Here is a 14,427-nt window from a genome sequence, read left to right as displayed (position 1 = left end):
CGCATTATAACAGTTAATTTTATGAACATAAGAATATGTTAACGGCCACGTTACCTTGAAGTTATGTAAAAACATCTTCTTTACTATAATGTTTATCAGTTCGCACTTCAGCATTAGAATAATTATTGAGAGGATCTTAGGTCCAGAAGACACCAAAGAACCTACACTAGACTGATTACAGAACTTGAGCCTAGCACAGACATAAATTATAAATCAAATATAAAATCTACTAAATTAACCTTTAAATTAGATCAAGCAAATACATGAACCATTTCCATCTAAGAAAAACTATTTCGTAACAATCGCGGCATTGTTTTATCAAGAAAAACAGACGTAAGAGGTATTCAAACAAATAAGGAAGAGTTGTAAATCATTGCTTGGTATCTGCTTGATTTACTTGTGCTGTTTCCAGGGCGATCGACGCAATTGTTGACCGCCGGTCATTATAGCCAGTGGGTTACGGTCCGTTTAGTTGGAGTGAAGACTCGTCTCAATATATTTATTAATGCTGTTTTTTTCGATCGATAAAGTAAAACGTTCGTAGGTTTTTTTTATTTGAAATAAAAGAAAATTAACAAATTATTTATGGGATAAGTTGATTTATGATTCATATCATTAATTATTGTTACCACTTACTAAACTTAAAATTCGTTTCAATTTATAATATCTCATAAAATAAAATAATTTTTATGTGATAATTTATATGTAACGAAAGGAACTATCACAGTTTTACTTTACATTTATAAGTAGAGTGTTGTTAAGTACTGTTTATCATTTTGCAGAAGCCGTGGGCACTTTAAAATTTCATTACAAAAACAGCGTTACAATCTTTACAATATGAAAAATAATTAAATATTTACGATATTCCACTAATTCCAAAATACGTGGTGACCCTATTATGAAGTGTTGAAGCGTCTACCAATTACTGGCTATGAAGGGTGCTCCGATAATTGAATGCATGCTTTATGAGCCGCGATTCACACTAACCAGTAACCTTTGCGTTCACAATATTTATTTATTATTTATTATTATTTCGCAATGTTTCTAGAGGCGAAAGGCAATGTAAGTTATAATAGGTACCTAAGTAAGTTGTTTTTTTTGTAAATTCGAGAGATTCGATTCGAGTTTATGGTAAATTGGTTTTCTATTTCAATGATATTTTAAAGTAGGTATTTGATAGCATAAAGTATTGCTCCGTACTGGTAGAAGTTTTTGTCCAATGTCCAGTGAAATTATTTAAAAATTAAAACTAAATATAAAGTCGTATTCTCACCTTTTAGTTCACCTCTTAAATTTTAATATTATTCTGCATAAAAATATTCAACTATTAAGACTACTCTTATCTATATGGCTATAAATATAACTTATTATTTTTATAAAATTACACACAATTTTGTATAATTACAATTCGTACAAAAAAGTATTATTTATTCTAATAACTACCTACCCATACAATTAACCGAACGGTATTTTTACTAGGCTTTAATTACCGCACATAATAAATTAACATAATAAAAACTTCATATGCGCGTGAACAATAAAAAGCGTAAGGCATTTATCATAAAACCAAGTCAGCATTAAGATGCGCACGCGCCGTTCACGGTACAAAAAACATACGTGTTTGTTCAGCGGAACTCACCTTTGCACTTTGCAAATAATAAATTGTTTGTGTCAGGACTGTCTTTCATTTGTTAAGTTAGCTGGTTGGTTGACATCGTGCGGTTAACTATATTATGAGTAATATAAGTAAATGCTAAAAATCATATGATATCGATATCTATACTAATATTATAAAGAGGAAAGGTTTGTATGTATGTATGTATGTATGTATGGTTTTCACGCATAAACTACTGGACCGATTTTGATGAAAGTTAGCACAGATAATCTTTAGACCCTGAGAAAGAACATAGGCTTAACTTTTATTGCGAAATATGTACCACGGGCGAAGCCGGGGCGGACCGCTAGTTCATCATAATTTCAATAAAACGGGTCATGGCCTACTTTTTAAATTCATGAAAAAAAATACTAGTCAAAATTCTCTTAAAACCTCATGAAATATTCATGTAAAAAATTTATGAAATGATAGATAGCTAATACCGCCAATTGATATAGAGCCTATATTGTAGGAGCTAACTGTAACTTAACAAAGTCCATGTAACTTTTAAAATCACACTGAAAATACTCCATACATCCAAATATGATCAGACTATTAGAACTTACCTACATCCAGCATATACGAAACCACCAACATCTTTCCTTTTTCGATCAGTTAAACGTCATAAAAGAAAAACGCTACATCGTTTACGTAGCACATTATAAGAGTAACAAATTCCTCAACAAAGAATTCGTTACTCTGTACAATAAAGTGTACACTCTGCCTGTAATGACCCAAGAGAACCGCACACAAACCGACATTAATCAAAGAAAAGCCGTTCCAACTGTTTCTTATACTGTAATAAGCGCTTAGAATTCTTACTTTTTCTCACTTAATAGATATTATCAATATTAACTACTTGTGGAAACTGTGAAAAAACGGAAAGTATAATCTTGATTGCAGGTTTATAGTCGCTTTAGATGTAATCCGACTAGCTCGGCGACCGAGCTCTGCTCGCGTTAGAATTTGCATTGTCGGAATGTCATATATTTATAAGCTGCTACCTTTTTATTTTTATTGATGTAAGAACTAGATAGAACTACCATATTGAAGCAGGTGTGGTGGAGTAACTGCAGTTTGCTATTTTATAGGGAAATAGGTTTTGAAATTTTATTGTTATGAAAATGGAACCCTGATACAAGGAAATCAAAATTTGTAGGATTTTAATAATTTGTGTTGGTAGTAAAATACGCCCATATATCAGAAGGCAGAGTAATTTTGTATCACCATTTAAACGGGTGTATGATAAATTATATGTTTCCTAAAAGCATAATAGACTTATAAACTTTCCTAGCTCTATTAAATCAGTCCACCGTAACTGTAAACAATCCAAAACCTGCATATTACACGCTTAAAAGTAACGTAACTATACGTATAAGCTTGCGAATTACACACAAAAAAGTAACGTACTTAGGTATATCATAAAAATTCCATAGATTAATAAAGAACAAAACAAGTCGCGTGGCCGGCGCGTGCCTCTTATTGCATGTTACCATAGATGTTACCTTTACCTCTCATTAGATTGAGTACACGCATCGGAGTGAATCGCCTGGCAGGTCAATGTGGCCGCTTTTTACAAGCCGCAGCGCGTGGCTTCGCTCGCTTTTTTACACGGAAGTTACAGATGGTTTCATTTTGCGTTTTGCCATTGAAGTGCATTGGAATTATTGATGTAATTTATGTCAAAGTATGGAAAGGTTGTTGAATTGTGACCCTATGTCTAAGCGTATTGGCTGTATTAGGATCACCATTTAGGTTTTTAATTTTTATTCAATTGTTTTGCATCAATCTTGTTTAAAGCACAGTGGCATGCCAATTTTTATTGATGATGATGATTGAATTTTCTCAATGTGAATTACTAAAGAAAAGCGTATAGGTTTTAAATCTAAACGTTCATATTATTTGCTTTATCAATAAAAGGCGTATTAAAGGCACAAACAGACATACATATTATATTCAATAAGGCAATGTTTGTGTGTATGATTACCGGTTGACAGAGTTGTCGCGAGCGCCGACCCGTGGAGGTAAGTGCCTTGATGCTTCCGTTACTAACCATACCTCCGAATATAAACGTACTCATCCGTCGTAAATAATTTATTGTATAACGATATGTGTATTTTTGTTGTATTCGCAGTTTGTAGTTTTCTTTTAGGGTGAAGATTTTGAGGTATCGCTCTGTGTATCTAGATAATGCATATGTTTCAGGAATCTGGATAAAGCTGCAGTTTAATTAATGTCCTGGGATGTCGTTGTTATATTAAATTAAATTATAGGACTGGCTTTAGGTAGTCGATTAAACGGCAACATTTATAAGAGAGCCTCCGCTATTTATGAAGCGGTTGATTTAATCAGTTTGCTGCGACCTAAGGCTGCGACACATAATATTATATCGCAATACAATGCAGATTCCGAATGTTTGTTTCATTCATTATTATGTGCAGTGGAACGAATGTCCCTAGAACGAGAATGAATTATATTAATTAATTTCGACTCATTAAAAATATAGATTCATCCCAATCAAACAAATTACTTACAATTTTCATGTTTGTCATTGCCAAAAACATCGAAAGCTTTGTAATTCGTAGCGTATTGTGCTATCATATCATTTATCTCGCTACTTAGTAAGAGAAATACGGAATACCACATTCACAAGGAACATTTCAATTGGACACAGTCGTCACACATGACACTATTACCACTATTACCGTGTGCAATATGTAATTTTATAACGAGTTACGAATCAACTGTTCGTAGGCAATTTTCTTTCACCGTTTATACGAGATGACGCGTGTCTTTAACTCGCGTTACTTTACTGTCCACACTTTATACGATTTGAAACAATAACATTTAATCATAATAATGTTATTAAATATAAATTAGAAAGTCTATAAGGTACTTTAGTAAGCTTTGAGGAGTAAAACGAAAGTCGTGACCAAAAATACCTCGCGATCAAAATTTTCTCCTCTTAGGTAATTTTTTTAGCGAAGACTTAATAAATTGCCTCCCCTTTAATATTGTATGCTTTTGAGTTGAAAATTACTTGAAATCGAATACAAAGTAAACAAATACAAAGTAAAAATTTATTATTATATATTTTTCTGATAATTACAGGAGCATTTTTAAAGATACTGCAGTCTGCATAAAACAAATTTTAATAAACTGTCGATTCTCAAATGCTCGAATCGCTAGACCTAATTGTTACTATTACATTTGATAGAATAGATTATTCTAATTTTATTCTGATACTTAAAAATTACGGTAAACTCGCGCATAAAAAATACCTCCATACCTCTCAGCATTTGCAACATCTATGTCATTCTAAACATTGTGTTCGTAACTCTTAACAAATTATACTCTTAAAATTCCTCCATTGATTTATACGTATATTGGTTTATGAACAATGTGTAGTGCATCAGTGGACGACAGAACCGTGAGAACAAATGCTAGTCTGGTTTTCTCAAGCGATTTGTTTGCGAATATGCGTTCAATTGTAGGCCGGTGTTTGTCATTGACATAAGCTTGTTGCTACGCGTTTCCGAAAGAAAATATTTGGTTTAAAAATCTTTTGTTTTTGGAATTTTGTGTTGGTGCCATGTTTAAGTATTTCTCGCTTATGAGATACTCACATAATGCATCATAAAGATGTACTTATTGCACGACATCAGAGAGTGCTTTACGATCGAAAAATTTTTTTCGCCTCATTTTTGCAGCTCTCTTATTATTATAGCCTTGTTAGTTCACGGAATCAAGATATTTTGCATACTATTGTCGAGATAATTTAATGGAGATTAATCCCATACTTTTTAAAAATTGATTTACTTCAATAGAATTGGAAAAAAACACCGAAATAGGTCAAAAAATTTTCCTGTCCGTCATGTGTGAAACCTGAAAACACTATAACTTGTGAAAAAATCCATCATTTGAGTTAAATTTTTTTTTTAAATATTCTAATCGACGATTGTAGGTCACTGAATGCGAATGATTAATTAATTCAGTGTCGTTTAATTGCAATTAATAAAAAACGAAAACTACAATAAGTTTTTTTTTTTTTATATTTCATAATTAAATGAGCATTATATGAGTCGTGCACTTTTGGATTTTCCAAACTTTTTTCACATATTATAATACCTAATTGATAAGAATGTATCATTGAAGCATTATCTACCTATTTGTAATATTAGGCTAGATATTTACTTTTTATTAAACTTTTTAAGGAAATATCTGTTGAGTTCATTTATAAATATAAATTCATTGGAATGTTTATCAAACAGTCAGTAAAACATAAATGATAATATAATACACTCATAGATTTTCATTAAAAATCGTGTTTCAAAACCATCTTACATCAAAATTGAAAACCGTCGCAATATGCAAAACAATACGCATTCATTCGCTTGTCTACTCTATACTTAGTTTTCCATATGAACCTGTTATTCTTTTTGATTACCTGTCGTGGTTTATGCTCCCGTGACTTTGCGCGCGCAGTCTCCCATGACGCCATCTTGTACTTTTGGGCGGGAAACGTAACTACGTAATAAGTTGAGCACTGTTTACGTAAATATCCTTGTAATTTAACTGAATTACCTTATTGTGACAGACAGGACTTTTATGTTTGTTGAAAATGAAATTGAAAAAGACTGAGTAGTTAAAATAAACAAGTACATACCTTGTAGTAAGTACTATACAATACTATATTAAAACATAAAGCATAGAGCTCCTCTAGGGTCGTTCGTGTTGAATATCTATGAAACTTTTTTTTAATCTTTTAGATACATGGTCTACTACTAACTACTCTTAGTTAAAGGCTTGGTGATCTTTGTATTATGAACGAGTTAGTCGTTATTCAATAATAGTATAGGATTATTAATTCAAGAAAAGCATGTTGAATTTCCGTCACAACTTTATGTTTAATTTAAAAATCTTAAACTTTTTGCATATTTAAAATAAAATATTCAATTTATATCATAAAATCAATTCTCAGAACTACAGTGAATGTAAACGTCATTACGTAGCACAGACTAAAAATATCAAAGCAATTATATAGCAGGGCACAAGCCAAACGTAGTGTGTAATTACTAGAGTCATATTGTCCCCTGACATTTCTTGAACCGTGGCACCAACGACAAATGATAGCTTGTAAATCATAGGGTAACTAGAGGTCTGTGGAAACGTAGGTACTTTGTTTATAGTCCTTAGATTGAAACAATTTTGTAAGCTTTCAATGGCCTCAAAATGCGTAAAATATCTAAATAAGAAAAATGTTAGAAGCTTTTCCACATTTTTTGCATAAAATAAGCATACGTTTAGCTAAGTATTTAATAAAAATTGCATCCTAACGTAGCGTGCTTGAAATTTAGTAAATATAGTAGTAGGTATATAATGCCTGTTATATACACAATCGTTTTATACGAAAGAGTTTTAATCCAATAGATAAAAAGATTCACAAAGAAAAAACGTTAGTTTTGAAAAAACAGCATGCGATAATACAATGAAAATAGTGCATAGAAAACTCTCTATCACAATCGACTTTTATGCGCATAGCGGGAAAATCTCTTCGTAAAAACGGAACGGAAACACCCATCTCAAGACGTACGGCTCGTAATTATTGGCCTCACCGGATACCTAGTAAAAACTAGAACCGACCGTATAACTTGTACAACCCTCATAATAAGTTTATCACAAATAAAAATACACCGGAATGTCGCTGCTACGTCCAACGACGTAAAGATGAAATTGCTACGTAACCGTTACGAGTGCATAACATAATGATTAGTGTGAGTGTATGTACAAGAAAGTACGTGCTTCCGAATGAGATCGGTTAATAACTGGCACGAGCCAAACATTAATATGAAGAAAAACTTGACCGCGGTCGCGTGCCTATCTACTACGCATTATTTACTTTTTATGATACTAATAAGCGGTATTTTAATGTGGAGATATGGAAAATTATTGTTGTTTTGTATGAGAGCTGCATAACTTGAATTTAGATAACTTGAACTCTATCTCAAGGGAGAAAGGCACCTCATTGAACTCTGTCACAACTCACAAGGGAGTAATATAAAATTATTTTATTGGGCTTGCAGGAGAAAAGAAAAAAATTACCTTCTTCCTTTCGATTGAATAGTAATTAGCATATTAATTTATAGTAATATATATGTATATTAAACAAGTATACCCATCTTAGTGGAAATGGAAACTATTTGAATTAACTGATGAAATAAATCTGTCTAAGAAATATTGCCAGTAGGTAACTATATCTTCTTATATATATAAAAATGAATCGCAAAATGTGTTGGTAAGCGCATAACTCGAGAACGGCTGAACCGATTTCGATAATTCTTTTTTTATTATATTCCTTGAAGTACGAGGATGGTTTTTACGTAGAGAAAACGTAAATATGTACCACGGGCGAAGCCGAGGCGGACCGCTAGTTTGAAATAAAACTAAATTAAAAGTACGAAAATTGTGTATGTACAGTGTACACGTAAATTAATTATCTAGACAGTATAACAAATTGTCTGTCGGTGTTACATTTTTGATTCGAAAACCGCAATATATTTTGTTGCACAACTTTTAATTGCGAATCCAATTACGTTCAATTTTCTCGCATCTTTTTTAGTAATAACCGTAATTACTTTGGTTGCTTTTATTGTTAAACTAATAGGAGAAGCTGATTTCTCTTTCCTTAATGAGAAAACCGTTAGAAACTTTGATGATGGTTTTACATTAAAAGTTGTTGTTTTGAAATAGTTATTAAAATGTTATCTTTAAATAGATCAGAGCTCCAGCTCATAGAAATTACAATAACTATAATATTTTATATTGCTAACATGTTTTTAATATAAATTATCGAACAACCTAATAATCTTAAACATATCTACTGAAAAAAACCTTCTTAATAACATGTAAAACACCAATAGAATCTCAAAAAACTATAATTGCATTCAATATTTAATTATATAACATTAGTACATTCATATCCAAGTTATCGATAAAACTTAGAATATAAGAGCAAAGTAATACATTTACTATCATAAATATAGTTACTTTATATGAACTTATTGGCATATGAAATGAAATGAAACTTCACGCATCATTTATAAAAAGCTAATGGTTTTTCATGTTAATAATAAATAAATGCATTTGCTACGATCTATGTTCTGATTTATTTTTTCCTTTAAATTATATTTTATGGAATTTCATATTGAGACCGATTAAATTTTTCGCTTATTAAAAACTAGCTGTGCCCCGCGGTTTTACCCGCGTTGCTCCGCTCCTGTTGGTCTTAGCGTGATGATATAGCCTTAGCCTTTCTGGATAAATGGGCTATCTAATACCGGAAGAATTTTTCAAATCGGACCAGTAGTTCCTGACATTAGCGCGTTCAAACAAACAAACAATATATAGATTTGCCAAGCCTATTGAACCTTAATCAATAAAAAACGTAAATATCCTGTCCCCTGTCATACTGAAAAAAGAAAACCTCTTTCAAAGCACAGATAAAACAGAATTCAATTGAAAAGAGAAAGCTACCCTCGCTAAATAGCACAGATAAAATAAACACATCGGCATACAAAATGAATGCAAACTCCTCGCATCATTTATATTTTAAACTAATGGTTCGCTAAGATAGCTATTTACAAGTTCATTTGATTATTTAATTACAACGCGAAACGTACTTCATTTGTTTGGATAAAGGTTCATATTTCTTAAGCTCTCTATGATTAATGTGACAGTCATTACGGTTTCGTGTCATTAATATTGGTTGCTATCAGCCCACCACAGATTCGTCTAGTAGAAAACAGATAATATATGACGTAATGTATAAACATGTTACAGATCTATTATGAAAGGGTAAATGTCACTTTTTAACCGACTTCAAAAAAAAGGAGGAGGTTATCAATTCGGCCGGTATGTTTTTTTTTTTTTTTTTATGTATGTACAACGATTACTCCGTGGTTTCTGAACCGATTTACGTGATTCTTTTTTTGTTCGATGCGGGATGGTGTCCAATTGGTCCCATAAAAATTTTATTCGGATAGGCCCAGTGGTTTTTATTTTATGAGCATTTTTGTCTGTATTTGTAAATGTTGCAAGTGCAAGTTTGAAGTCGGTTGTTTTTAACGCAGTTATTGACTTGTTGAATGTCATTTTATCAGTGCAATTTGGACACTGATTAAAGAGGTGTAAGTACAAGTATGATTAAAGTTTTCAGCTTGCCATTCGCATGCGGTAGCGTAAAACAATTTATAATCTTTACAGAGGCATTGCTCTCTACAGGAAAGTATAAAATGATTGAAGAAAAAAAAATTATACCGGCCGAATTAATAACCTCCTCCTTTTTTTTGAAGTCGGTTATAAGTATCACTACATTCTTACAATTTGCGAACGATGATTGATTGGATTTTAAAATTAATATATATATATATATATATATATATATATATATATATATATATATATATTACATCACATAATTACTACTATTCATTTAAATTCAGAACAGTCACAGCAGACATCATAATATCACATACTATGTAATCCAAAGCTCGTTGAAAACTCGACACGGCTAGAAAGGCGAGACGTGGAAACTCAACACTCGGCGGCAATTTCACGAAATGTTAATTGCTGTGTATTAGCTGCGTTGAATCAATTTCAAGTGATCAGCGGGCGAGGTTCGCCGCTAATGGTCGGAGCGAGCGATAAATATTCATCGGAGCAAAAACAAGATGCGGTGCGCACGCGCCGCGCCAACATCGCGCTTTCTTCTTACGGAGCTAGGAAACGTATTTTGGATTCGGTTTTTTAGAATTAATAATGGATATAAAAAAATCACTTTAATATATTTTTATGATCTATTTTACAATTGAGTATGTCAGTCCGAGTGATTGGTATTTGAAAATTGTAAAAAACTGAAATTAAAAAGTATGAGTGAAAAAAAAATTCTAGACATTGTTTTATTTATATAAAATGAAATTAGTTTGTTAAAATCTACACCACTTTAACAATTATAGAACTTTATATAACTTCTGTAAACATAATAATTATGTAGATAATATTATAACATAGAGCGATACCCTCGTAGCTTTTGTGCTCGTAGCACGCCTACGGAGATTGCATAGAGTTTCATTTTTCACGTCTGTGTTATTTGAAATTATTTTTCCTACAAAATTTATTGATGATTTATTTTTTCATAATATTATCTTTGTATTGATGCATAAAATACTTACAAAAAAAAACATGAATGAGTACAATCTGCATCACCCTTCCGCCCAAACATAGGGCAAGCAAAGGGCTTTTTCATCATAAATATGACAGTTGTCAAGTACTCACATTTTATATTACCTCACTGGCCAAGTATCACAACATAGCGCTCCTTTCATATTTCTTCACTATTTAATATTGCAAGTGTAATAAAGAAAATAAATATACCTCCTAATCACACTCCAAATAATATACCTTTCTTACATCCTTGTTCAATGCGTTCCCGATAGGCGCGGGTCAGCACTCAGCAAGAAAAACTTACGAGGCCGCCACGCTCGGGCTGCAGAGAGATTCTACAATTTGTGGAATCACGGCCTAATAGAGCACATACTTGAAGAGTACATATTTGACGTACACAAAGGCACAGATAAAATAATAGCAATGACAATACAAGGAAGCTTTATTTCAGCATTTGTTTGCTAAGCCTGGTTGGTTATTGATGTTTGATGGCTTCTAAACGTAGATTTTTTTGCAGAAGATTAATATTATAGTATGGTAATGAACAGAATAGAGAGGTTTTGAGGATAGATGTATACAGAAGTCCAGCACACATCTACATTGGCCCTTAACATGTTCTGAACTATTGAAATTATAAGTGCAAAATTATAACATTTCACAAGCATTAGTACTGGAGCTTGGAATTTCCATTTACGTAATTTTTATACACACATAGAGAAATATAATTGGGTACGGTTGACATAATATAATGATATAATAGAATACTACGCTCAGCCTTGTGTTGAAGCTGATAAATAACAATAACATTTTGTTTGTGAAACACGTCTAGCAATTTTCTTTAAAAAGTAATAGAAAGTTACAATTTTTCTGGTGTTGTTTATAACTTATCTATAATTTGAATCATAATGTATGATAGTCATTAATTACTCTCCATTATAATTCACATCCATCCGTAACGATTATAAAGTCTTGCATTTAAAATGCCAATGAACTAGCTATCAATGAATATTGAACTCATACTCGCACGAAAGTCGAAAACACCTAATCTATTCAAGTGGCTAGCTATAAGGGTCGCGACATGTGCGAGGAGGACGTAAATATAAATTTACTATTCACAAAAAAGGGACAGCACGTGCGCTGATGTTTGGGTCAGAAGTCGGCCGATATGTCATAACCTGTTTGAACGAAACAGCGTTATGCGTGGCTTTATGAGATAGAATGGGAACGCGACGACAATGACGCGAGGGTCAAATGTCAAGTAAGATGTCGCGGCCTGTGCGAGTGGGACGCGAATACGATTTTATCGGTTAATTGTGAGGGATAGAGTCGCGTAGGTCAAAAGACGAGCGTCGGTAACCATGACCTCTTGTCGCGATACGCGGGCCGGACTCTGGTAATATTTGGCAAATAAATACAATATTTTTCTGTATTATTTTTACATTTTAAGAATATTTCTGTCGGTGTCCAGAGATACTATTATAAATAACAATACAATTAATGCATTTAGTTTGTTGTAGTAAATTAAATGGTCAAGTTAAGTAAAAGTTAAAACTAAATGATAATGGTTGGTGAAACAAGTCAACGTTTGCGCTTGAAGTCGTAAATAGCCCCACAGAGTTGTCGACATCGTCACAAACAAACTGCGATAGCTTTATTGCATTGGAAAATTACATTAGTTTTGAGTTATTATAAATTATATTACGGATTGGTGCATTTCTGAATAACTTGTTTGCAAAACAGAACAAAAATATTCTAATTACTAACATAAATAAGACTTTCCAGACGGATGTAAAATGATTTAAATTTTTTTGTAACATTCCATAGCTTTATTATCAAACCAGCGTGATACAGTTATTACATTTTGTATTTAAATAAGTTTAAAATAATATCGGTTATGTGCGTGTAATGACTAGGATTAGGCGCTTACACTGCAAGTGAATATTTTGGTAATAAAATAATTTTTTTTTTTTTATTTTTAGCATCCGGCCCTGTCCTCGCAGTGCACTAATGAATCGGGACCAACATAATTAAACTGTTCGCGACAATCGTCTTCAGTTGATTCTTCAGAAGCGTTATTATTTTCGTACAAAAAAGGTTGAATAACAAAATCCCTTCGCGTAATTCATGCGTCATAATAATTATCAAGTGTCATTGAAAATTAAACGTACGTTTTTATAAATTAGTGTTTGAATTAATGTTTAATAAAAAAATATAATATAAAAGTAATACAGTGTTGTGTGTAGTGATGTGATTGGTTTACACGGATTGTCGATATATATTCGATGATTTATATTTGTGCCAAAAATGTTTACGCCGGAGTTCCACTTTTCCAGCAAATTATTGGAATTGCTTACAAGAGGTATTATGACGTCACACTAAGAATTCATCAACTATATACATATGTATTTAATCGCGTGTAATGAAAACTTTCATAGAAATAGTTTTGGTTCTATATAAGTTGCTGCTCTACATTTTTAAGTTTAATTTTGTATGTTTAATTTGAAATTTGTTTTCATTACACGCAGAAAACATAATACCGTACTGGTTTTAGTATATCATTTTTTTGTAAATTGTAGTGTATTTAACAACTCAAATAACTTTCCACCTGTTGCTCCTTGCTCCTTTCGCAAATGCCTTACGAGATCAGATTCCCTTTTAATTACATAGGATTCATGCAATTTCTTCGCCAATAATATTTTCATATCTTTATATTTCTAGAGGTCTCATTTAATATATTGGCCCTTTTGCTACATGCAAAGGCCAAATGCTCGGTAAAAGTGGAGGTCAAAACTCAAAAGCTAATTAGTATGTAAGTACGGATGTAATTCTTTTCAGGTTTTACAAACTCTGTCTGTGCAGATACTTAAGTCTAGGATTACCATAAACTGAGACGCTGCCTTTTGTTTTTGGGATTAGGAACCGCTTAGTTGGAGCGAAAGCGTTTGCTTCAGTTCTTTTCTCATGTCTTATGTACTCGTCTTATATACCTAGATGTTTATATGTATATATGTTTCGTTTCGTTGTAAAATGACAGGTTCCTAGTGGGGTATAGTACATGTAAACTTATATATCTATAGCACTAATCAATTTTCTTTACGAGCAAGATGATTAACATTTTCCTGATCAAGATTTTTTAACTGTCAGATGGGAAATTGAAACCTTTAGTTTTTTGAACTGATGCGCGTGTAAATTATTTTTATAATGTGTGAGTGTGTATTTTTAAATGTATGGAAGCACTTTATAATCTGACATAATATTAAATGAAACAATATTTATTTACAGGAACGGCCCCGAGAGATTTCTCTTCTATTTCTCTGACTTCAAATATGGGTGAGTAAAAACATTAAAAACATTAAAAACATGTTTAAGTTACTTAAGCTAGATATAAAACACGACATATTACATAAGCAATGATTTATGTTTGAAAATTAGATATTGTTTTTATTATAAGAATATTACACATGACACATTAAACAAGTGTTGCCTAATTTTCTGAACAATATAGAATGTGAAGTATGTACTCTACATTGACTCTACACAAAGAAAATATT

The 14,427-nt window shown here is 32.1% G+C and overlaps 2 protein-coding genes across 3 annotated transcripts in view; one reads left to right on the top strand and one right to left on the bottom strand.

The window, feature by feature from the left end:
* LOC149483556 (uncharacterized) overlaps positions 1–14,427 on the top strand; it is a 184,693-nt gene that overhangs the window by 13,584 nt on the left and 156,682 nt on the right. The window contains exons 1-2 of one of the 2 annotated variants that reach the window (XM_089702651.1): positions 13,151–13,235; positions 14,159–14,206. In XM_089702651.1, coding sequence (XP_089558777.1) covers positions 13,181–13,235; positions 14,159–14,206 — 103 coding nt within the window. In that variant the 5' untranslated portion in view covers positions 13,151–13,180. Of the gene's footprint in view, positions 1–13,150; positions 13,236–14,158; positions 14,207–14,427 lie in introns of those variants that run through there. The other variant, XM_089702648.1, reaches the window with a different exon arrangement.
* Positions 1–14,427, bottom strand: part of LOC149483558 (uncharacterized) — a 50,528-nt gene that overhangs the window by 19,609 nt on the left and 16,492 nt on the right. The window lies entirely within an intron of this gene.

The sequence above is a fragment of the Colias philodice genome, chromosome 13 (assembly GCF_061535455.1).
Source record: "Colias philodice isolate Cphi_HAF_F1 chromosome 13, ilColPhil1 Martin Lab GWU primary, whole genome shotgun sequence".
Lineage (NCBI taxonomy): Eukaryota > Metazoa > Arthropoda > Insecta > Lepidoptera > Pieridae > Colias > Colias philodice.
Note: the sequence above shows the minus strand (reverse complement) of the source record. Positions and strands in the feature narration are given on the sequence as shown.